The sequence below is a fragment of the Sturnira hondurensis genome, unplaced genomic scaffold (assembly GCF_014824575.4).
Source record: "Sturnira hondurensis isolate 20B ecotype Veracruz unplaced genomic scaffold, ASM1482457v3 Scaffold0008196, whole genome shotgun sequence".
Classification (NCBI taxonomy): domain Eukaryota; kingdom Metazoa; phylum Chordata; class Mammalia; order Chiroptera; family Phyllostomidae; genus Sturnira; species Sturnira hondurensis.
The window spans coordinates 4,626,145-4,652,536 of NW_028080827.1; the positions used below are offsets into that span (position 1 = coordinate 4,626,145).

At 40.1% G+C, this 26,392-nt stretch overlaps 1 protein-coding gene across 2 annotated transcripts in view; it reads right to left on the bottom strand.

Annotated features, from left to right (window-relative positions):
- Nucleotides 1–7,638: 7,638 nt before the first annotated feature.
- The window catches only part of SECISBP2L (SECIS binding protein 2 like), a 45,804-nt gene continuing 27,050 nt past the window's right edge, over nt 7,639–26,392 (bottom strand). For both annotated transcript variants that reach the window (XM_037054591.1, XM_037054593.1), the window contains 7 exons: nt 23,792–23,961; nt 22,857–22,989; nt 21,112–21,274; nt 18,846–19,066; nt 17,764–17,918; nt 16,933–17,152; nt 7,639–9,265 (listed from right to left, as the gene is read on the bottom strand). In XM_037054591.1, the coding sequence (XP_036910486.1) occupies nt 8,583–9,265; nt 16,933–17,152; nt 17,764–17,918; nt 18,846–19,066; nt 21,112–21,274; nt 22,857–22,989; nt 23,792–23,961 (1,745 nt within the window). In that variant the 3' untranslated portion in view covers nt 7,639–8,582. The remainder of the gene's footprint in view (nt 9,266–16,932; nt 17,153–17,763; nt 17,919–18,845; nt 19,067–21,111; nt 21,275–22,856; nt 22,990–23,791; nt 23,962–26,392) is intronic.

Genomic DNA, 26,392 nt, shown 5'->3' on the forward strand with positions numbered 1-26,392 from the left:
ATCTGGGGCACCAGGATCAGGATTACTCAATTTCTATTCTGAGTGAGAGTTGCCCCGTCACTTTAAATACTGTGCTCTGGTTACTAAGGAAACCGGATAAGTGGGTCGCCAAGACAATCTTCCATCTTTCTATGAAGATGAAAGCACCTTGCTCCAGCTAGAGAGCAGATGGGAGAGCCATAGGTGTGAGCACATTTCTCATCGCCGCGGGGAGGTGCAGGCCAGGGGAGGGATGAAGTGGCACGATTTCTGGTTCAGGGAAAAAGATAAAATGTGCAGCTACTGGCTACTTGTCCCATCATAACTATTTGCTAAATCAGTCAAGACAGAGGTTTAAGACTGACTTCTAGTTTCGTTTCTACCACCAGCGTCTGTGTCAGTGTTCTGAAGTCAGACAGTGCAAAGCCTGGGAAGTCAGTTAGTTGTGGGAGAGACAGTGGCTGCATTTTAGCTGGCTGTTCCCTTTGGTTATTCTCATTAGACACTCCAAGCATATAAAATTATAACTAATAATATACCACATCTGCACACCCTGCTCATACAACCTAAAAATAAAACATTATAAACACTGGAAGCAGCTTGTGCATTCCTGCCCCCTTCCCACTCAGTCTCATAGAAATGTTGCCCAACTTGTCACCTCCCTCCATATAGGAATCGTTAGCTACTAAACTTACTATATAATTTGAACTATAAGCAACATGGGACTATTAAATACGGAGTAACTCAAGGAATCCTCTAGTCTAGGGTGAGGCTTTTCTATTTGAGATTCAGGATAGTGTTTCCTGCAATCCCAAACTCTGAACAAACGTGAGAGAATAGGAGTGGCCGGGGAGTCAGCAGGTATGACTATAAACACGGCACGGTGCGCGGCTGCGTGGCAGAGGCCGATTTCCCTACTTCACGCAGCCTTCTCTCGTGCATCCATTCCACAAAGATCCACTGGGCGCCCATGTCGTGCCTGGCACTGTGCTAACCACGGAGGCTGAAGCAGTAACAGTTCCAGGACAGTCCCGGCCCACAGAGCTTAGTAGCGGGGCAGGCAGGGAGACAAGATAATGTCAATAGACAGTTAGAGCTTGATAAGTACAAATGGGGAGAGAGGGAAAGAGGGAGAGGACAGGTTTGGGGATAAGTGCAAATGAGGAAGGAGCAGGATTGGGGAATCAGTTGGTGAAGAGTGTTATAGTTTTGGACAGGGTGGACCTCAACTCCCCTGAGACCTCACTGCGAAGGTGCACTAGAGCAAAGACCCAAAGGAGGTGCGGGAGAGGGTCAATGAACCTCCCAGCAGGGGGAGCAGACAGTGCAAAGGCCTGGAGGCAGCGGCATGCTTGGCCCGTTCCAGATCTGGCGAGGAGGCCAGGAGAGTGAGCAAGGGTGGCGGGGGAGGGGTGGCAGATGAGGCCAGAGGAGTAACTAACATGAGTGCATAGGCCTGTGAGTCACTGCAGACGGGAAAGCGTTTTTCTCTGGGTGAGGTGGGAGCCACGGCAGGGTTCAGAACAGAGATGATCTGTGTAGATGTTTAGCAGGATCATTAGGGCCCTTGTGTGGAGAACAACTGCAGGACAAGAATGAAACAGTTGGGGCGGGGACGGGGAGATGATTGCAACAATCTGGACAGGAGAGTGAGGAGAGGAAGGAGAGAAAAGTCGTTGGATTCTGGATACATTTCTCTGTGAAAGTGGCAGAGACTTTTTGACAGGTAAGAGGGAATGGGGTCAAGGGTGATCCCAAAGCTTTGGGCCAGGTGGGTGGGGACATCCCGTACAGGTGTGATGGTGCTGGTGGCACTGGAGCTGCTGAAGGGCTTCTGCCCCCGTAGCCCTGCCTGGAGGAAGGGCTCTGCCTGACCCAGCCTGTGTCCCAGCTGTGGACATCCCCGCTGCCGGCCTGGGCCCGCTCCTTCACGCACCCAGCTCCCACCGTGACAGGGTGCTGACTCTCGGCACATGTCTCCATGGAGTGGCACGTTCTCAATGCATTTATGATGAACCCTCTCTCCACAGAGGCAGAAGAACATTTCAGTCGCCCACGTAGAGCTCTGTTGGTTGTCCAAAGCAGACAAGCTCTCCGTAACTAAGAAAAACCAGTGTGGATCAAAGACCTAGGAACAGGCAGACCCCACAAAGCTGTCAGGACAGAAGGCAGCTCCTTCCTCTGTTGTTCTCATGGCCTCTCTACTGTCTCAGCACACCTATTTCACTCTTTCTGAGGTCTCCAGATCAGTTTTGAGGGAAAAGGGTGATTGGCCTAATTACCATGGCCCATTCTGGGTTCCAACACACTTTGGGGGTGCTGGCAGTCTTTGGCTGTGGCGGCCTTTGCAAAGTGCCCAGCCCTGGCCCAACTCATAACCATTCTTGACCAAAGAATGGCCTCAGTTTCCCCAAGGAGGATCCAAATACCCGGCCTCTGTAACAAACTCAACCAGTACATCCCTCATTGGTGGGGAAGAAGCTAAGAATCACATGATCAAGGGACTTGCCTGATCAGACAGAGTGGTCGAAAATGGAGAGACCGAGCTGGAGCGCCCGAGCCTCTGCAGGATCAGAGCGCACAGGGCTTGTTTCTGACAGTGTCCCTCCCAGGCATCCACGTGCCTTCCACCACTGGGTGAAGCGTAAAGCATTTTTAAAGTATGTAAACATATAGCAGATGTGTCATTCTCAGAAATAAAAGGAAGCACTGGGAGGAAAATCACACAGCGTGAAGTGCAGTTGGACACCATCTCGGTGTCAGAGGCGGGCAGACTTCCTGCGAAGGGCCTTGCTCAGCCAACATTTCAGGCTTCGCGGGGCCCTGCGGTCGCTGCAACAAAAAAGCAGCCACAGTGTGTAAACGCAGGGCCGTGGCTGTGTTCCCATGAAACTTCATTTACCAAATCAGGCTATGGGCCCATTTAGTCCACAGGCGATCTCTTTATCCACAAGACTATGAAACAGTTTAAACAGTGTATCTTAAATACTGGGGAAAGAGTTAAAGACAGAGTCGTAAGCTTTTTCTTGGCCATCACTGCGTTTGAATATTTGTAAAGTAGCCACAGAGATCTCTCTTCCCTTCCCAATTACAAGTGTTACAGAACTTGTCCGGAACTCACCATTTGCCTCAGCATATCAATTTTGGGAAAGCAAGAAAAACACAACAGGGGTGATGGTCTCTTAACACTTACTCGACTGAGAAACCAGTAATTTCGAAACTTCGCTCATTCCTCCCTAATCAGATTTTACAAAATTAACTGCTTACATTTTAATTCGTTATCCCATTCTCAAGCTGAAGGTGTGCAAAGCAAGAAAGCACTCTAACTCAGGTAAACACAGAGAAAACTGAGAAGCAACGGCAGCAGTGGGCATCTGGGCGGTCACCTCAGCAGGGACCACATTTGCTGGTGTCTCTTCCTGGTCCTCAGAGTCCCAGCAGAGGAAGGCTGGGCTTGTTACCTGCTCCCTCTGAGTAACTCAAGGCCATGGCCAAATCCAATGTTTCCGAGATGAAGCACTCATTTCTTCCACAGGAAACTCTTTTCTCCAAGCTCCAAACCACAGCTTACCCACTCAAAATCGGGTTGTTTGGTTCCTCAGACCATCACGCCCCACTGGGAGCTCGAACTTTTATGCAACCAGGCCTTACTTGCTCCAGCCCCTGCTTCCACACTATATCCTTAGGTGAAGGTCGCCAGGGTAAAGCCAGGCAGTTAGTCAACCCGTTTCTGCAAGAGTCTACTGGCCACAGGGTTGCCGAACAATTACTTGGTGTCGGAAAGATGGGAGTGGAGAGAAACACAGGGGTTAAGACCAGGTCCAGAATGGAAGCATTTCTTTTGCCAATTCCGCACTGTGGGAAACCCAGCAGAGCATGCGTTTTCATACGTGTCAGAAGAACCCAAGAACATCAGGAGAACCCAAGACAACCTAAAATACTGCTACGGTCATTTTGAAATTTCAAACTGAACTGCTTACCATGCAGTCTAAATGTCTTGGCAGCGTGGTTTTTCTGAAAGGGGATGGTGCTTATTGATACGGTTCCAGAGCTCTCAGTTTAGACTCGGAGCTAAGCGCCTTCTATTAGCAAAGCCCACAGTCCGGAATTATTTCTCTTCCCACTCTCCCCATTAAAAAAATTATTACATGGTAACCTTTCTCAGGGGCCATGGACACCCTCTTCTGGTCAGTTAGAAGAAAACTGCCCATTGTAAGGATTTACCAGAAGTGGTGCAAACACTGGGCAAAAAATAAAAAAGGAAATATTCTGATGTAACTGAGAGGGCATTTGCCTTTCTCTCTGCAATCACCAAAAATTCATTTCTTCTCTGTGAAAATTAATGACCTATTTTCTAACAGATCAGGCTATTCTTTTCAGATTCCCTACATTTGTGACCTAGTGACATGGTCTGGGACCACTTTAGGGGAAGAGTGACTAGGTGAGGCTCAGTAAATGAGGCAACCAGGCCAGCCAGATTGGAGGAAAAGCGCTGTTTGGTTTGCATACCCTGAGCATTTTGTGAAGCAACAGAGCCCAGTTAAGACCATGGACTTGGCCACGGGGCTGAGTGTGATGCCAGTTCCGCCATGTACCGGCTGCAGGATCTTGGGTAAGTCACCTAACACCTCCACGACTGTTCCATCAAAACAGTATTCCCAGTGATGTGCAGTATTCCCTCAAAGGGCTGCTGAGAGGATGGAATGAGTTAATACTGGGAAAAGGCTTAGAACAATGCCTGTCACAGAGTAACCAGCACAAAAAGGAAGCGGTAGGCACCTTCTCCTAACACTACGCTGGTCTCTGGCTTCTCTGGCTCCACGGCAAAGCTTTGCCCCAGATCACACCAACCACCCCAGATGGAGATTTTTTACTAATAACTCCGCCCTGCAGATTCTCCAACCTTCCTGGGCAAACCCATGAGAACACCAAACAATACTATGGGCTTGGCTTTTTTTCTTTCTCCTACACGTTGGGCAAGTCATGAATTCCTTATATACCTATTCTCAAGTGAGAGACAGCATTTCAATAATCATTTTATTAGTTACAGAAGAATCTTCACTAGTATTTACATAGTGCAAAAAAGCTGTTATTACCCCTAAAATGTGATATAACAATTATCCTTCATACAGCAAAAGAACAAGATGAAAATCCCTTTATGTTATAGTTCATACTAATCTTGCTAATATTTTATTAGAGCATTACAATGAACATATTAAATTATAAATTTATGTGGTGTATTTAGAAATTAAATTACAAAACAATACAAATACTTCGAAGGTGTGGTGTGCCAACCAAGTTTAAAATTTATGATTACTAAGGATTCAGGTATTAGAGCAGCCAAACGGTTGATTCTGTGATGTGTATAAAGGTTGGAAGGGGTGAGGGAGAAGATGCCTGTAAATAACTTATTTCACAGAAAAAAATTTTAAATCAAAGAATGATAAAGTTTTTAAAGAGAAAAGTTAATGGTCTAACCTGTTGGCACAACATACAGTAAATACTTAAATGACAGGTTTTTAAAGCAAACAGCAGCTTTACAAACAGTAATACTCATTTATACATATATTAAAGTAACGATGTGTTAATATTTGACATTTTTATGTTAAACAGCTGAAAAATGAATGTAGAGTTCACTATTCATTTGCACATTACAATTACCACCCAACCCACCTCCCCCAGCTTATTAAGAAATCAGACAAGTACATTATTTGGATATTAATTTCTCAATATTTAAACTATGTAAGTTCCTTTTGACTAGTTCTTTTCCAAATACTGAAAGCATATAAAATACCATCTCTGCAAAAAACGACCTCCACTCAAAGCCCTAAAAACTTCTCAATGTATAACATTATTTTTCCCATGTTTAGTTAGAAGAAATATATTACATCATTTACAAATATATTGAAACCCAAACTTAAGCTAATATGAACCTTTGTCTTTTGAGAAGTGATTCTCACAGTAAACCTAGTGAAGCAGAAATCTAGTTCTGGAAGTGCAATTCGTACTGTAATTCAGATACTTGTGTACTGAATGAGAAATCTAGTATCAATTATTGCCAGTAGACCTCCTCTACACACTAAGAAAAAAGTCACTACGGCTCTTATTTTTTGCAATGATGAACCCTACTCTTACCATTAGATCTCTCTCTAGGTCCGAAGAGGCACTGACCTCAGACCACACCCCCAAAGACAAAAAACACATACACACTTCCTTAATCTTCACACTTTCTCCTGTATTTAATATACACATATTCCAGAATTTATCTAAAGGAAACAAATTATAAAGACATTATTAATATTTACTTAGTGTATTTCAACACAGTAACATTTCCTTTAATAAATTTTGGGCTTTCCTCTGGAGGTGACCTGTCTCATAAAAGGCTGTGGTCCCTTAGGTTTGTTGGCAGGGGTACTGCCCGTGCAAGAGCGTGTATTGAACATGGAATTACTTCTAAAGTGTATAGCAAAAAGAAAAGTTATGGGTGTGTCGAAGATTTCCAACTTCTCTTTTGATACAAATGTCTAACCTCTAAAATGACAATTCTCATTCAGAAGAGATACAAAATATAAGAAACCTTTGAAAAGCCACTGCATCGATCAAGAGTTACTGAATCACTGACACCAAAGGAAATTTACAGCATTAAAAAGTATGAAAAGCTTTTAAGTTTACTTTTAAGATTGTCAGTAGTTCAAAAACTCTATCATTTCTTTAAACCAACTAACATTTCCAAACATGTAGAGACTGTAAGATCTGCTGCGTACACACCCATGATCATTATGCCTGAGGCTTCCTTCTCTCACCGTGTTCCTGTCGGTACCGGAAGCTTTGCGCCCATGGCGTCGAACCAGAGGACAAGTTAGACAGGACAGCACAGTAACGTCCCCTTTCAGCACACTGATCAGGTTGACAGACTGATGTTTTCTACACAGCAATGCTCAAACTTCCACAATTCACAAATATTAAATTATCAATCAAGAATCTGAACGCTCCAGTAATTAAATGCCAAGATTATAAAACATCAAAAATAGCACAGTAGTCCCAATGAGTTCAGGAAAGAATCCGCCCAATTCCTCCTTCCCGCCTCTGCGAAGCAAAGCCTGCCCTACAACACCCGGGCAGGGAAGACGGCCCTCCCTCCTCTGTTCTGCACCTGCTGATGGGAGCTTGTAAGCGCAAGGCTGGAGCATCTGTGCGTGTGTTGGTCAGTTGGGGGTGGAGGTGGAGAGAAGGCAGGAAAACAGGTAATTTGTAATTCTCCCACTGTTACGTAAACTTGTAAAGGCCGCTCACCACCAGGTGGTGACTGACTAGTGAATAAAACAATTAGCTCAGTATTGCTCCCAAGAGAAAGGGAGGGATAAGTAAGAGTGATCAAGTATTAACACCTGCGTACAGCTGCAGACTCTAAATCATCGGATAGTTTCAGCGCAATGAGAACAACTTGCCCTTTTCTTTAAAACTTCCTCTTCCAGCCCTTGATTACCAGGATACCATTACACGTCACGTGAAGTTCGTTTCCCTGACCTCCTATCAGTAACTATGGTTAGTGCTACATGGGAAGTGCTTGAGGCAAGGGGCAATATACATATATATATACATACATATATATATATATATATATATATATATATATATATATATGTATGTATATATATATAAAGGTGAAACAGTTTTCCACTCAGGACAAATTTGGATACCCCATCAAACCCACATCTCAAAGTGAGAGTCCTGAATCAGAAGCATGCAAGAAAATACACCTGTATATGACTTTGTTTCTGGATCATTTACATGTTAAGAGCTGCAGTCACACAGTCAGTTATTTAATGTCGAAAACCTGCCTAACTTTGTGTAAATATGAGTATGTACAAAAGCATTCCTGAGGTAAGAAGCAAGTGTGAGACAAAACCTGGAAGGCCCTGCGATGGCTGCCGTGTCACTGGTGAGAAACCCCACCGGCCACGCCCCACCACAAAGGCCGCGCGAATCACGGCTGCCCCTTTGCTCACCTAAGCACTGACGGTTCCGTTTTTAGCCCAATCCCAATTTTGGTCAATTACAATGACCAGCAACTTCTGAAACAAGCATCTGTGGGCCAAAAAAAGTTGCATCAATTCTTAACACAACACCTTGTGAACTTAAGTTATGCCCATTTTTTAAATTTTCTACCTCTACCGCCAGTTCTTTGAAAGAGGCCCAAACGTCTTGGCCAGACCGGTTAGAGTGAGAGCAGTCTTGAAGCAAACACTGATAACTGTCCTTAGAATCTTGATCTTTAGCTTTCAAAATGACTAAGTAAGTATTTCAAACTTGTTTTCTTTAAAACTTTGTCTTGTTCTTTTTTAAATCATTATTTTCCATAACAATATAAGCTGAAACAATTCTGAATTTTTCACCCAGTTCTCAGAAAGACACTGAGATGCTAATTAAAAGCTAAGCTGTAGATCATAACAAATCAAGTAAAAGACAGCTATAAAAATATTTCTGTCAGGAATTAAATACACGTATTAAATACTGGACAGTGCAAAATGCTGAGATGAAGCATATAAGATAATGGCTGTAACCCTTACACAGCTAGAGACGGAAAGCTGGCATTTCCTGAGTTAAAGACTCGGGGGCGCATAATCTGGGTCGGAGTGCTGGCTGTCCAGAGGGCTGCCCTGGCCAGCCTTCTGCTGCTCTGCACTTACTGGGTGGTCAGCAGTCCAGACCTCAGTGTCCACCCCTGGCTCCAGCACCTCGGGCACCTCTGCTTCCTCCTCCCCACTCTCCTCCACATTGTCTTCCTCAGAACCGTTAAGGGTTTTCCCGAGCTGAAGAGTTTCCATCGTTCTCTGGGTCTCAGAAACCCAAGACTCAATTCTACTATTGAGCTGTACTTCCACAGATATGGGTTCATGAGTGTAATCTTCCTCCTCCTCCTCATCTTCATCCTCCTCTTCTTCAAGCATGCCAGGTACCAGTGTGCTGGTGGTGCTAGTGATGGAGGAATTCAGAATATCTCGGCAACTGCCATCCAGAGAGCCCGTTTCGGTGCTTTGCTGGGAGGCCCATTCCAGGTCATCTGGCTTCACTTCCTCTTTCTCACTCACTGCAGGTTTCCCAGGGCCTGGCGCTGAGGTAGTACTGCCGGCAGCCACCAGCAGGGGCTGCTTGCCAACGGGGGCTGGGTCAAGTGGAACTTTACTGGACTTTTCAGATGAGCTGTGTTTGCAGGGAACCTCTCTCTCATTTTCTGATGTTTCCAGTCCATCTGAAGTTTCCACCATGTTTCTCCAATTCGTTTCTGCAAATATCAAACAGAATTTTAAAAAACCAGAACACTGTTTTATAATCATGCAACCTGTAAAAGAGGGAAGAAATTTACTGGCTCATCAACTGACTGGAAAAACTATAAACTTAAAGTTGTTCTACTAGTAGTTTAAATGTTAAAAAAAAAGAAAACAATTCCTTATTTTTCAAAAGATTTTATTTATTTTTAGAGAGAGCAAAACAAAGGAAGAGAGGCAAAAAAAAATCCCAATGATATGCAAGAGATACATCAATCACTTGCCTCTTGCACGCCCCCTACTGGGGACCTGGGCCGCAACGCAGGCACGTGCCCTGACTAGGAATAGAACTGGTGACCTTTTGATTCACAGGCCAGCGCGCAATCCACTGAGCCACACCAGCCAAGGCAAGAAAACAGTTCTCAAAAAGGTACATTGAAGGTAAAAAACAATGAGGCAAAAATCAAGTATATTAATGTTGAGAATACAGATCTTACATCAATAGGAGCTCACTGATGCTCATGTATCATATTCATGTATTCATGACAAGCAATGAATGCCTTGAAGTTACTGGGCTCAAGGATCCACAACTCACAGACGGCAGAGCCAAGATGTCCAGCGGAAACAGTTCTGATCTGACAAATTTATACTGTGCTCCCTTAGCAAGTTATCTAAAAACTATCTTTTGGCCTGAAACAGGACTAGTGTTTCCACTTAAAAGCACAGAAGCCATCCATGCATTTCTAACATTTGTAAAAATCTGTTTCATAATATATGGGGCTTGACTTACTAAGTGACTCTGAGAAACAAAAATAAAAGTATTATTATATATAATACAGTGGGATAAGTCTAAATCATTTTTATTGACAGTAAGTCAGTTTAGAACTAAAAATGTGTACACTAGGAATCAGAAGACACAGGACAGTGCTCCGACCCCTCTTTATTTTCTTTTTATCCCATTTTATGTTTTTCCATTTTATTTATTATTGAAGTATAATTGACATATAACATTGTATTAGTTTCAGGTGTACAACATTATGATTTGATATTTGTATAGATTGCAAAATGATCACATAGCAAGTCCAGTTAACTTCTATCACCAGACATAATTACAAAATTGTCTTTCTTGTGATGAGGGCTTTAAAAAATCTACTCTTAGTAACTTTCAAATATGCAACACAGTATTATCAGCTATATTCACCATGCTATAAGTTATACCCCCATGACTCATTTCTCACTAGAAGTCTATGCTTCTGGACCCCTTCCATACACTTCACCCAACCCCCTTCTCTGGTGGGGTTATTTTTTGTTTCTGTTTTTGTATTCTACATAAAAGTGAGATCATATAGTATTTATCTTTTTCTGCCTGGCTTATTTCACTTAGCATAATGTTCTCCAGGTCCATCCATGTTGTTGCGAATAGCAAGGCTTCATTTCGGCCATTGTTTTTTATGGCCAAATATCCCATTGTACATATGAACATACTACATCTTCTTTATCAATTCACCCAAAGATGGACACTTAGGTTGTTTTCTTATCTAGACTATGTAAATAATGAAGGAATAAACATGGGGGGGTGCATATATTGTTTTACGTTAGTTTTTTGTTTTCTTTGGATGAATACTCATAAGTGGAATAGTTGGATCATAGGACATTTCTATTTGTAATATTTTGAGGAATCTCCATACTATTTCCCACCATACTATTTTCCATACTAGATGTACCAATTTACCTTGGTTTCAATTTACAAAGGATTCCCTTTGCTCCACATCCTCGCCAACATTTTTTTTTGTCTTTTTGATAATACCCATTCTAACCAGTATGAGGTGATAATCTCATTGTGGTTTTGATTTGCATTTCCCTGATGATTAATGATGGTATCTTTTTTTAAAAAAGATTTTATTTATTTATTTTTAGATAGAGGATAGAGAGAAAGGAAGGGAGGAAGAGAGAAAGAGAGAAGTATCAATGTGTGGTTGCCTCTCACACGTTTCCTACTGGGGACCTGGCCTGCAACCCAGGCATGTGCCCTGACTGGGAATCGAACCTGTGGCCATTTGCTTCACAGTTCTATGCTCAATCCACTGGGCCACACCAGCCAGGGGTGATGGTGAGGGTCTTTGATGTACATGTTAATCATCTGTATGTCTTTTCTTCAAAAATGTCTATTCAGATCCTCTACCCATTTTTTATATTTTTTTCCTGCAATTGAATTATGAGATCTTTTTATTTTTTGAGTATTTACCCCTTACTGGAAATATGATTTGCAAATATTTTCTCCCATTCAGCAGGTTGCCTTTTCATTGTGTAAGTGGCTGATTTACTTTGCTGTGCAGCTTTTTGTAGTTCTACTTGTTTTTGTTTTCCACTTGTTTATTTTTATTTTTTTAAATAAAACTCCCCTTCTGTTTGCATTATAGGTACTGCTACATTTTACAGGTACAGTGATAAAGCTATACTGATAAAGTAAGCCCATTCATATGAATTAATATATTCAACCTGATTGTCCCCTATCAACTATATAATACAAAACACACTTTCTGTACTTGAAATCAGGGTGTGTGGTTTGGAACATCCTTTCATGCAGCTACTTCAAAGTGTAAAACATCCTTCCCACTCTCTCTCCTACTTCATGAAAAAAAAAAAAAAACCCTCCTCCTATATGTTCACTGTCAGTTAATAACATAATATTTTTCACAGTCTCAAAGCAGAAATTTACAGTAACCCTTCATCCTACTTTTCTCCCTTAAGATATGCCTTAATTCCACTGAACTCATAACTGTGCCACGTCACTTCTAGCTCAAAAACTACTGACCTTAGTCACTTCTACCTTAGCTTAAGTCTTCTTCACCTTGCTGTACATCTACAGTGTCTTTCTAACTGGTTTTGTGAATTGATCACATCACTGTCTAACGGCCTTTCTTTCACCCTAGTAATCCCAACTCCTTTGTTGGCCAAAGCCAAGTCCTTCACGTGTGACCCATATCTATCTTTGTGGCTCCATTCATTTTGGCCCCCAGCCATGCATTCCATGCTTAGGATCACATTGATCTCTCTCTGCTCCCAGAAGTCATATTCTTTCTATTTACAATTGTCTGCTTTGTATAAGCTGCTCTTTCCATATGAGACATTTTTCCTGCTTCACCTTTCAGACTCCCACTCATCCTTGACAGATACACTTAAATGTCAGCTCCTTTGTGAAGCCTTTCCTACAAGAGACAGTTACTACCTTGAACTGACAACACTTTTTGCACATACAGTTCAAGGCACTTGTTTTGTGTTTGCTGTCTGCCCCTTCGTACCTCCTCATTCCCACTCCTGCTCATTGGTGTGTCCCTATGGTTGGCATATAAGTGCTGGGATAGGTGGAGAAGACTAAATAAAAATTTTTACATATGCATCATGAAAAAAACTTGTAAAAGACATAACATTTTTAAAAACTTCAGTTGCACATTTATGTATCCTTCCAACAATTTTTTCCTCCATCAAAAGTACTGCAAGAATTCCCTTGGGGTCTTGGAAAAGTACCACCTCTTCCCTGACAATGAGTCAAGGAACAGGAAAACAAAAAAGGTCAGTAGATGGAGCAGGGCTGACCTCTCTGAAGACTTAGTCCTGGGCACTTACCTACTAGGTAGGTTAAGCAGAAAGCCATCTTTGGAGAGGAAAGGGAGATACAGCCTCAGAAGCAGAGATAAGGAACCCTGCAATTAGTCATCAAGAGTCTTGTCCCAGCTATCAAAGAGCCACTGAGATTACACATCCACTGGGGAAAGCCAAGGCTCCCACCTTAAAGTATTTTGGTGAAGCTTGATGAACAACTGATAAACACGCAAACATATAAATGTGGTAGGGAGAAACACAGCAGGTGTAAGAGTGCCATCTTTCTCTAGGGGATGGAAGCACTCTGACTGGAGGATGGAGATGGAGGCGCAAGGAAGTGCTAAATGCAGGCAGTGTAAAGCCAGAACAGAACATCTAGAAGTTCCCCTCTAAGAAGAGACTAGGAAACAAGTTAAAGGCAGAATCAACAATCTCAACAAATCTGGAAATAGTACAGATCCAAACCTACCCTGCTTCTGAATGTTTGATTTTAGCAAAACTTATTCAGTAAAGCGCTTCTTTGTTTATTACCCCCTTCTATGCTTTTTTGATCTGTTTATTGGTGCTTTGTGATGTTATCTTTTTTAAACCTTTCCAGTCATTAGTGGGTCTGTCAGAGGATTAGGTGTGTGTATTTTTCCCTTCAGTCAGCATGCACAAGCAAGCCGTCCGTCTTAAATAATGGTATACAGTAGAGGAACAAGCAAGTGAGATCAAGAGCCTATAGAGGACGAAGTGGTGGCAGAGAATGAGCAGGAAACTCAGGATGAATGCACTAGGCACTGAGGTTGTCCTCCCCTCGAAACTGCTTACCAAATACCTACCGTTTGGTCCTACTGAGAATTCACTCAACAGGCAGGAAATGAATACCACAGTGGTTAACAACGCAGGCTCCAGAGTCAGACTTACTACTGTGACAAGCTATTCATCTCCCTTTGTCTTAGCTTCCTCATTTATATAATATGATACGATATTTATCTCATAAGGTTGTTCAGAGGATCAAACGCCTTCATATTTGTGACGTGCTGACAAAAGTGCCTAGCATACAGTAAGAACTGTCTGGAAAAAGTCCAGACACTGTTGATGTAACAAGAACGATTTGTGGGACATCAATGTAACCTGGCAGCCAAGAACAGTGGACTGGAATGCACTTGTGTGAACAATGGCAACTTCACGTGTACTAGTCAGTGGGGGGCAGTAGATGCTGTAGAGTGAGCATGTGTACTATTTAGCACATACAAAATAACTGAGTGAGAACAATGAATCGGCATCAAATTTTGTGTTAAGCTTGAACATTCCTCCGTGGAAAGTATTCAGATGATTCAGAGGCCACAGCTCTGGGCAACTGGTGATTGGCAGCTTCATCATGACAGCACACCCACTCATGCATTGAGTCTCATGCAGAATTTTCTTGGCAAAACATCAAATTCCCTAGGTGACTCAACCCCCGTACAGCACAGATTTGGTACCCTGCGACGTCTGCCTTTTTCCAAAACTAAAATCACCTTTGAAAGGGAAGAGATTTCAGACTGTCAATGAGATTCAAGAAAATACGATGGGGAGCTGATAGTAACTGGGAGAAAACTGTGTGAGGTCCCAAACTGCCCACTTTGAAGAGGACTGAGGTGTCATTGTCTTATGTACAATGTTTCCTGTATCTTCTTCAATAAATAAGTCTATTTTTCATACTACATGGATGAAAAATACTACCTTCTGGACAGACCTCATATATCAAGTGCCTATTATGTGCCAAGTTCCTGTTCTCAAAGAACCAGTTTATTTGGGATTTATGTTTGACACTTTGTTTGACATAAGTAAACTCAACTCAGGTAAAAGGAAAAGATAAGCAAAGAAAGCCAGGGGCACACAGAGGACAAGACCGCACTATCATAGAGCACCTCTTTCCCAGATTTCTTACTTTAAAACGTGGAAATCAAAAGAAAACATTTTAGAAATTTTGTACCAGGACAAGAAAACACTGCCTGCTACCTACCAAGCAGTCATTACCCATTTTCTTCCTGGCTAACAGAACTCTCAAACTTGGAATGGACTTGAACCCAGTCCCAGGGAATAAGTTAAAATAGTTCCTATACCATCACAGTTGTCCCATTCCCCTTTGCCAAACATTCTCTTGCCTAAGTCTCCCTTGCTTGCAGTTAAAAGTGAAGACATGATTAGCTCTAGCCAAATAAAACAAAAGGGCAAGTCTTTTGTAAACTTCTCCTTCACTGACATTAGGAACACACTGCCTGAACCTTCTGCTTTTGACTACTGTTGTGCCGCCCAGAGCCACGCATCTACTATTTTGAGCATGAGATAATAAGCATAAGGACCCACAGACTGAGAATGAAAGAACAGAAGGAAGGAAAGACCCAGAGATCTTGATGACATTGCAACATAATTAAATATTCTAATTTCTTAAGCCACATTAGTGGGTTTTGTTGGTTGCTGAATGCATTTGATACAGATATAATAACTTTATGCTTTGTTCTAAATGTTACTATGATTACTTTCACTCAATTTTGTTAGGGTCCTGATAAATCTGCTCATCTTTAAGGTTCTAAATCCTTTCTTACGATTCAACCATTAGCTCACAGAGTTTTTACTTTGAATGGAATTTTATAGATGACCCAGACGAAACTCTCCTCATTTTACTAAAATGGAATCTGAGGCTCCGAAATGAATCAATTATGCCTAAATCCCCAAGGAGTGTGAAAAAGCCAAGGCTTCAATTATTAAACACTTAAAATCTGCTGTTTTTTGAAAATATTTCCTGAATCACTGAGAATTTCTTTTNAACCATTAGCTCACAGAGTTTTTACTTTGAATGGAATTTTATAGATGACCCAGACGAAACTCTCCTCATTTTACTAAAATGGAATCTGAGGCTCCGAAATGAATCAATTATGCCTAAATCCCCAAGGAGTGTGAAAAAGCCAAGGCTTCAATTATTAAACACTTAAAACTGCTGTTTTTTGAAAATATTTCCTGAATCACTGAGAATTTCTTTTCATAACTTTTCTATGTGCCCAAATGAAAATCACTGCCATTTACCCAAAACCGTACCTTTATGAATTTATCTTGCAGTTTGTCCTTGAGATCTGGGGTATTGCTATATAAGGTGACCTCATTGAAAAAGTTGACACTTTACCTTCTTTATTTTCAACTAGCATCACTCCCGCCGAAGAAACACAGCTGCCTCTAAGCCAGTCCTACCCACTGTTGGACAAACAGCTTCTTAGGGGCCTGCACTAACTTGCTATATTGCCTACGGTCTGTAGCATCATTAAAGCATCCCTAACATTTCCCTACAGTGACAGACCAGGACTGAGAGTGTGAGAGGAAAGGAGGAAAATGGGGACTCGGTTTTCTACATGTTAAATTTTAGGTGCAAGTAAGTTATTTGGTAAATTCTCAGATAGATTAAAAAGAGAAAAGAAGAAATGACAAAAAACCAAGTTGAGGGAGGAGGCTATACTACTTTTAAAAAGAAAAAAAACAAAAGAGTTCAAAGTATGATAGAAATGAAGTATTCTAGTTCAAAGGCAAGGGAACTGCTAAGACGCAGAGGGCAGTTAATAATGCTACTTCAAATATATCACATAAATGTTTTTAAATTTCTTTCTGACTAATGTAAGATTAAAAAGGAGTGTCATATGTCTCGGTTTTGTAAGCTTTGACTGAATAGTGTTCAGGTCTTTTGTTTATTTAGTAAAAACAAAATTTTAGTAACAGAATACAAAATATTACAATAAAATGTCCCAGAATTTACTAAGTGATAGGTCACGAGTATGGTACATTTTGCTTTTTAAATCCTTTGGGATTTTTCTTTTCTTTCTTTTTGAAGATTATGGAAATATGACTAATTTTCAGAGTCTCACAGAAAGCCTCAGCCCCAAATAGTCTCCTAATTTAAAGGCTGGGTTTACCACAATTTTGTAAACTAAAATTTTAAGCAACTTTTGAGTAATCACTAAGATAAAAACAAAAGGTAGCATTTATGAAAGTCATTTTCCAATGATCTTAATGAAAAAAATTACTTCAAAATTTAACTTATTTAAACCAGTATGTAACAACTTACCGTATTCCTTTTCATTTACTTCAGAGATGGGTTCAGAAATGACACTGCAGAAAGAAATGGCGCTTGCTGCCGAGGGGTTCCGGGAGTGCCCCATGTGGTGGGGAACCTTCTTCACATTCTTTAGGGCTTCCTCCGCCTGCTCCTGTTCCATTGCTGCCACCATATCTTTATACGCTTTCCTGGCTTCCTCAGTGAGTTCTACTAACTTACTGAACAGACTCTAAAAAGAAAGAAATTTTGACCAGTCCATTTTTTGTTGCAATTTCTATTCCTATTATTAGCAATACGTATCTCCACTGCTTCAGAATTAGATACACTTTCGATCATCACAAATTCCAAACAGTATGGCAACCACAGAACCTTATAAAATACTCTGCAACTTATATATATTATTTATTTAATCCTCACAAGACTGAGGAAATTTCCTGATTCAATACTAGTTACTAAATATGATACTAAAAGTTCTTATAGATTTTATCAAGAGTCCATCAGTGCTATCATAAAATACTGTAGAATAACTTCATAAAAAGTCTTAAAATATTGTATGTTAATAAGCTAAATAAATGATCAAGTATTACATAGTTGAACCCAGAAGAAAAAAACGCTGTGGCAGAAATAGCAGCTAAAAATCTTTTCAAAATACTGTTGAATTAACTTGCGTAAAGGTTTCAACATAAAAAATAAAATATAATACTCAAGAATTTTCCACTTATTCTTGGAGAGTCATCATCTCACTTCTTCAAATGCTTCACCGTAACACTGGCACCTGTCAACACACCGTCTGGGGGCAGGGTTGGGGAGTGAAGAAGGGTGTGCCTTCCAAAGTCTCACCTCAGCACCAAAGTAGTTGAAGATCCCCACTACACTGACAGGAACCAGCTTGTTCACACAGCGTCCTAGGGCTTTCCTTCCCAGGGCAAACACAAAAGGGATTTCTTGTTCCCGTGCCATGGCTATAACGTTATAGAGCGCCTCATCCAGGCCACCTGAGAAAGTCAGTGCACACGTAAGGGTTTTAATACTGCCCAAAGAGTGCTATTTTGGCACCCAATAGTTAAAGCATAAAACACAGCAGCAAAGGATTCTATGAAGGCCTGTGGCACTGACGCCGTTCCATGCCTTTTCCTATTTGAATTTGTACTACATATGGACATATGTACATATTTTCTTTCTCCCCAATTAAATTCCAAATTCCTAGTATTTTTGTCTCTCCATAGGATTTAGTGTAGAAGGAATCAAATTTCAACACAATAAACACTTGTTTAAAAAAGTTAACGAGAATTGTTAACAGTGGCTGATTCCTTTAGCCAATCTCTCAGTGGAAGTAGCAACCTATCACATGCATTAATATTGTCTGTTACTGTTTTTACTGGTATTGCTCCCATATGGAGCACATGCTGGTACTGCCATTCGACCCATCTGCCTACCCGAAGTGGCTACTTCATGAAGAAGGACAAATAGGGGTACACAACATAGTATAAAGTACTTATTTGCCAGCCCACACAAGAAGTTCTGTATTAACTGTTGGTTTCTGAAGGGCAAATCACCACCATAACCAAAAAAAGAGGGCCCTCAAAGAAAGGTAACATAAAAATGTAAAACAGTAGACAATACTTGCAGAGGTAGAGAAATGCACTCTCACTGGTCCCTACTCTCATTACACAGAGGGCACAAGCAGTTGGCCCAACTTACCTCCTCTACCAGCGTTCGCAGGTGGGGATTTTCTTTACAATCCAATCTCAATTCTATTACTTAATTTCGTGTACTGAGACAGATTTTCTTCCTTCATGCTCAATATTATGTTTTATACCTATACTCTGCTAAATCATATGAATTTCACTTCAAAATTCACCATGTGAATTTTGAATTCGATTATACTAAGTATCAAAACACTTCAAGTAAAAAATTCGTACCTTTGGACTGGATTTTTTCACAGTTAGGAGAAATTATAACACACTTGATCTTGTTTAACTTCATATGTTTGGTAACCTCCCTCAGCCCCATAACCAGCCGTCTCCTTGCTTTTGCTCTTACAGGGTCCTTTTGATAGATGCGCTCCTGGAAGCTGACAAGCTCTTGAAGAAGAAGAGTCACACATTCATCAATCTCTTTACAAAGAACCTGATTACAATACCTGTAAAGGAAGCCAAAAATAAGTCAGTTTGTCCAAATTTATTTTTCTGTAATTGTAAAATTACTTCGGGAGAAGATAGATCTAGTAAGAGGTTTTCATAAAAAATTAAATCTTTAAAGTCTCTTATGCCTTTTGTCAATGAGAAAAACAGAAGAGTTTTTCTGAATTACAACAAATTGGCTTTTCCATAACAGATAGCTCAACCTCAGGGAAATACTATCCAAACTCCCAATTACTAAATTCCAAAGGATATAAATCAAATGTTAGCCTGCTGAATTAGATAAAAAAACAAATAATGTTTTTGGTAAGAAGATATAAGGTTATTTCATTTCAATGAATATTAAAGATGCTTCTAGTAGGAAAGAGATGAAACTTTGCGGATGCTTACTGCATACCCTAACGCCATCAATTCATCCTCCACTCTTGGATAAGTCGCAGTCTCTGGGCATTGCTTTCCTCAACCATAATTACAGAGTCAACTAAGATGGCCTCGAAGGTCCCTTTAACTCCAAAAATCAACAGCTATGGGGGACAAACTCAGTAATTAAATTCAAGCCAAAACATAAGAGGCAAAGCAACCAAATGAAGCTCTTTGTGATATATTACGGCTACAATACAAAAAAATAGAAAGGAAATAAGTGTGAGACAACTATAGTACTTAATTTCAGGAATAAGGAAGTCTTCTGAGTTTGTTTATATATTTTTTAAAGACTTTTCTCTATTTTTAGAGAGAGAGAGGAGCAGAGAAGGAGAAAAGGAGGTAGAAAACATCAATGTGAGAGAGAAACATTAATCGCTTGCCTCATATACACTCTGACCAGGGACTGAACCTGCAATCCAGTCATGTGCCCTGTCCAGGAATCAAATCAGTGACCTTTTGTTTTCTGGGACAATCAATGCCCAACTAACTGGAACCACAATGCTCACAGCTATTTATTCTTAATATACTCTATTTTTCTAGTTCTAATTCCTAATATCTACCATTAGTAAGTACTTAACAAGGAAAATTGGTATAATTTCTAATCTAGGAATAACCAGGTAAGCAAATTTCTACTTCTAAATTACATTACAGAGTGGAAAAATCTAGGCCTCCCCTTTGTGTGTTCATGTGTGTGTGGGAGCTCTGCTGCTCTGGGATTTTTTTTATGTTTATGTGAAAGATGATTAAATAACTACAGTGTGACACTACTTCAGAAGGGAAGATAAAATGAAACAGACTGAGGAAAAACTACCTACTTAAAGTATGCAGAATTAAAGAACAGAACATCAAAAAATGCAATTTTCTTCATTCTCTTTTTCTTTGTTTATAGCATTTTATTCTCTGATAGTTTCCTTTGCTTCACATCTATTACTTGACATTTATTAACTCCCCAAATCAGGACAAGAAATATTTGCTCAAAAGAACAGTATAAAGGAAAGAACAGAGCAAACCAATGTGCTCTGGATTCACACAGACTTTACTTTCACCCTGAGATTTGTTCATATGTCATTTTTAAAGGTAAAATTAATTCATCTTCATAAATGTTTAAATCCCCAAATCCTTCACAGCAGTAACTGTTAGCCCAAGATTATTCACCAATGGGCAACTTAAAACTTACGAAATACCTGCTCAAAAACAAACAGCTTTGTATAATAGGTTCACTTCATGTAACAGGGCCTTAGAAACTTGGTATAAATTGGTTACATGATTTTTTTTGAAGTGCCAATAACATAAACAAAACAGTGGAAGCACTTGGAGGGAGGAAAATCTCATAGTTTGGCCCTTTATATGTAAGATATAAGAGGCCAAATTTCCAGGCTATGAACACTATCTGACATAAAAAGTCTATTTACAGTCCACTCATTTTCACACAAACACTGATGGCTGATGGAAGGCAAATGCTTTAAATATCACAAAACCAGCTATTAAACAGAATCTTAAACAACATAAAGGTCTTTTAGTGTTCTGTCTGCTCAACCTACCAAGTCATAATGACAATACTATATTCAGAACTACAACCAAGGTACTTAAACTACTCAACTTCAATAATGAGATTCATACTTACTCTCTAAATCTTTTGCTGTGGATTTTGGTTATTGTTGAAGATGCCATCGGACTGCCTATCCCAGAACTAGCTGGAGAGCCTTGTGACACAGGCGTCATACAGTATGGAGAGTTCTGACTTGCTGGAGAGAGCGAAGTGTCACTGGGCATGCTCAGTCCAGTATCTGCAGAGATGTGGGGTGAGAGTAAAGACTTTAGAAACTTCCAATGCTGAAAAACTCTATTAAAATCAATATAATTGGTACAACTTAGAATGGCACCTGTCTTTTGTATCACTTCAAAATTCTCCATAAGCTAACACTGTTCATATCACAAGTAAACATTTCTTGTTTACCCTATATAATATACTCTACAAAAATGAATTCTTCCTATTACCTTCTCAAAATATACTTTTAAAAAATGAAGCATGGCCTATAGGTCTCCACAGGAGAAGGCCAAATTATCTAAAACATATATTCCTAACAGATTTCAATGGAAGAACAAGGCATTAGCTTCTACACCAGACGATCCTATTACGTATCTGCTTCACCTGTTTCCCCCACTATTTCTTAGAAATCATTGTTAAAACTGTAGAGAAATTCCGACTGCTTCTGGCAACAATGGCTCTATCTCACCCATTCTCTCTACACCACTCCAGGCACCATCCCTGTTCCTCTTCCTTGGCCTTTGCTTCTGTGCTCAGGCAGCTGCATTTTTAGATGCCACCTCCTAACTCAACTGCCTCCTTCAGTTACTACTTCTTTCCCAAACACCTGGAGTCAGGATGAGTTTGTATTTACATATTCAGTCCATTAATTAGCAGTTATACATATAGCTTCTTATCTCCATACATGATAAGCTTCTTGCAGGAAGACCAGTCTACTATATTTTCTGACCTTCCTATTCCCACCCAAGTTATTGAAGTACATATTGCAAGTATTAAATAAATACCTTCTGAATGAACAGATGGGTAAATATGCCTAAATACAAAAGCAACGACACTTAATTTAGAGGGAACCCTCTAAAATTAAGAATCCTCTAAAAGGAAATCCTAACCAAATATGTCCTAGCTGAACAATCCTCAGAAGTAAGTTCATTTTTCTAAACCCAATGGAACACTGCTACTTAATCTATATATAAATCAGATTTAAATGGTTGAAAAATATTGAGGGATAAATATGTAATAGCAGAAAAAGGGACCTGCCAGGTCTTTCCTAAAATCTTTCTTCCACAGTAGTGTAATTTTAGAAGGAATCTACAGTTCTGCTGAGGTCCCAGTTGGAATCATAAATGCTGGCAACTGTATGGGGCCGAGTCTCAGTGACCAACTGGATTGCGCACTATGACAGGCTGTGAAATTCTCTACTCATTGTGGCACATGCATTAACTCATAAAAGCCAAGAAAGACAGTCAAGAAAATAATTCACTTAAAAATAGCCCTGTGAAGAAGAACTAGTGTTCCAGATATAAAAGAAGACAAAATGAAAAGAGCTGAAACAGTTCTTTGCAGAAGATGCATAGGTGAGATTATAATATGAAGTTTTACAACAAATTCAGGATTTAAGTCTCAAAAATGCCCAAAACCTACCATATAACACTGTTCCCTGCTTTTTATATATAACCCTACAGAAGCATCTTTAAGAGAAACCACTCTCAAAACTAAATACAAAGCAAATTCTCCAATTAGGAGAATAACTGGTAATGGCTCACCTATCAAGTAAAATACTCTACACCATCCCATGGAAAGGGGGAAAGAGGGAATCTTACCTTCCTGGGAAACAATCTCCTGTGGCAAATCATCAATAAAATCTAAGTGCATTTCTACTGGTTCCTCAGCTCCCAAAAGATTGTGGTCCACAGTTAAACGGCCCTTCTTTTCCTCTCTCTCTTTCAAAATAACCTAAAAGTCATTACCAGTCCTTAATTACTGATCACTCTTTAAGTATTTATTAAATAATTAAAATGTTCACTATTACATAGGTACAGTGGTTCACTTAAAAATGGACATAAGGATTTTGGATGGCTATGTGTTTAGTTGGCTACATAAAAACTGACTAGCAAAAAGTTAAATGTAATTTTAGTCACCATAACTGGAGATACTATATCCGAAATAAAGAGGGGCAATTATGCTCTATAATACTATAGCTATCTACCATATCTACTTCAGTCTTTATACTGGTTCATAAAAACCTACAGTTTGCCTGAAAATGGATGAAACAAAAAGTCTGGAAACTGGGTCATACAGTCCCCTTAGATTTACATGTAACAGTCTTCAATTATTTGGACAGGATTACCTCCCTCTAATAACAACACTGAGTTAAACAGAGCAGTGTTGTTTATCACCTTAGATGAAGATGATGAGGGTAAGGTTTGGCTAAAACTATATAACAAGCACTGAATTTAGTATCAGAATTCACAACTTCTCATTCCCAGTGTCTGATGTTTTTGGGTCCTAAATGTTTTAACTTTTTAAAAGATCCTCCTATAGAAAAAAATCATTCTCTAGAGCCCTGTTCAACACAGAAGGATACGCAAGATGCTGATGACATATCCCCAATCTCAAATTAACTAGTTATGGTCTTTACGATGCTCCCTATGAACATTTCACAATAATACGTTTGCTAAACCATGACATTACTTTTGCAAAACAGACTTAAACCTTTATTTATCCTGCAAAATAAACATCTCAGATTTTGCTTTACCTTTTTAAGTGCAGTGGGCCGTTTTAGTTTTACAATTTCCTTCTCTTTTCCTTTTTTTGCTTTAGAGGAAGTAATATCCAAAGAATTAAAGGATGTCAAACAGGGCTGACTTTTGGTTAAAGGTTGTCTGTTAGTAGAGTCTTTAGTGTGAAAAGAAGCTGCAGTGACCACTAAAAACAAACAAGAACATTAGTTTTACAACTATAGCCAACTCTCTATACTTAGAAATCTTCTAATGCTAAGTCTAAAACATGAGGACATGTTCTTCTTGCGGAAAAATAGACATCAACTTGTCAGAGTAGCACACACCCTCAGTTCAGCTTTGACCCATTCTTTTAGTCTCCATATGATAAAGACAAAGCCAATGCAATTAATTAATTCAGCAATCCAAAGTAGGGATATTTAAATTGTTAGTTCTACTCTACTGCAGCAACCATCAAGCATCTCAATTCTTGCAACTGGTTTCCAATCAGAATCGCTCCACCTCTGACATCTGAGAACCCTGCATGTCCCTACATTTTACTGAATCTGCCTTATGTAAGAATCACCCTTACATGTAGTCTCTCACCCTTACATGTAGTCTCTCACGCCTCTCATTTCAGTCTGTCAGAGAAAAATCAGCCCCTCCCCCTCCACTACATTCTCTAGTGGCTACCCCCAAATCCTTTAGCAGTCCTAAACCTTTAATCTCAAACCTCTCACTCTAACAGACAAGCTTTTCCTGCTACTGCTCTGAGAAGATATCGGGTTGGCCCCAAAAGTCCATTATGTTTTATCTATACAATGACTCTAGTAATGCTTAAAAGTTGTCTTTAACTTCAATGGAAACAATTTTGTGAGACTGTATTGTGACAGCTGTCATATCAGCATGCATTTTAAAAACTAACATCAAAATTTGTTGAATTTTAAGCCCTGGCTGGTGTAGCTCAGTGGATTGAGCGCGGGCCTGTGAACCACACGATCGCAGTTTGATTCCCAGTCAGGGCACATGCCTGGGTAGCAGGCCAGTTCCCAGCAAGGGACACACAAGAGGCAACCATACATTGATATTTCTCTCCTTCTCTCCTTCCCTTCCCTTCTCTTTAGAGGGGAAGCATAAATAAATAAAATCTTTAAAAAATTGTTGAATTTTTGTGCAGCCATTTTAATACTAAAGATGGAAGAAGATAAACAATATTTTCAGCATATTATGCTTTATTATTTCAAGAAAGATAATAAACACAACTTAAATGCAAAAAAAAGATTTATGTAGTTTATGGAGAAGGTGCTGTGGCTGGTAAAATGCGTCAAAAGTGGTTTGTGAAGTTTCTCAGTACCACTGACCTTTTGGCCAAATAATTCTTTGCTGTGGGGCTGTCTGATGCACTGGAAGGTGTTTTCCAGCACTCCTGGCCTCTACCCACTGGAAGCCAATAGCGGGAGATAGCTGACAGACTCAAAATATCCAAATCAACAGTTATCCATGAAAATAAAAAATGTGTATTTTATTTCATAGAAAAAACATGATGGACTTTTAGGCAAACCCAATACTATCCAATATAAACTCACAAGCCACCTGAGAGGAAGCAGCAGACATCCTTACCCCTGTCCAAAGCTCACTAACCACCTGAGCTTATAATCCTATTTTAGGACTAATTCCTCGAGGATCTTGCTCCATCCCTTCTCCCTTACATCTTTCAAGTTCCTTATTAATTCCCAACTCTTCTCCCTAACTCCCAACGAAACTAAAATCTCCTCTATCTGCCCTGACTGGTATAACTCAGTGGGTTGGGTGCCCTCCCACAAACCCAAAGGTTGCTGGTTCAATTCCCGGTGAGGGCATATGCCTGGGTTGTGGGCCAGGCCCCTGGGTTAGGAGTATACGGGAGGCAATATCAGTGTTTCTTTACCTCTCTTTCTCCCTTCCTTCCCCTTGATCTAAAGTAAATAAATAACATCTTTAAAAAATAAATAAATAAAATCTCTTCTATCTAAAAAAAAAAACAAAAAACGAACAGGCAAATCAATAAAACCCTTCCCCTGACCGGCCTCTCCTCAAGCTAAGGAACCACCACCCCCCTTTCCTTCCTTGTTAAAATCCTCAATAGTCTATATTCTCTTCATCTCTTCCCAAATTACTGCAATCTGGCCTCTGTCCTACTCACTCTCTTGAAACTGCTATTGTCAAGATCACATATAACCTTGCCGTTGTCAAATCTCATTCTCCTGAGTCTGCATTCTATTCTTGGTTTTTTTTTTCAGCATTTGGTACCCAAAACCACATCTTCTTCCCCCAAATTATAAGTCTGCCTTCTGTAATTTAACACTCTCCTATTTTCAATGTGTGGCTGCCTCTTGAGCACCCCCTACTAAAGACCTGGCCCGAAACCCAGGCTTGTGTCCTGACCGGGAATCCAACCAGCAATCCTTTGGTTCACAGGCCAGTGCTCAGTCCGCTGAGCCACACCAGCCGGGGCTCACTCTCCTATTTTCTTACTCTTTCTCAAACCTATTTCTCTGGTTCTTCTTCCTTTTGTCCTTTAAATCTGAGCATTCCACAAGGCTTTATCCCTGAAGATATTTTTTCCTAACTTTTATTTCCCCACCAATCTTATGTATCAG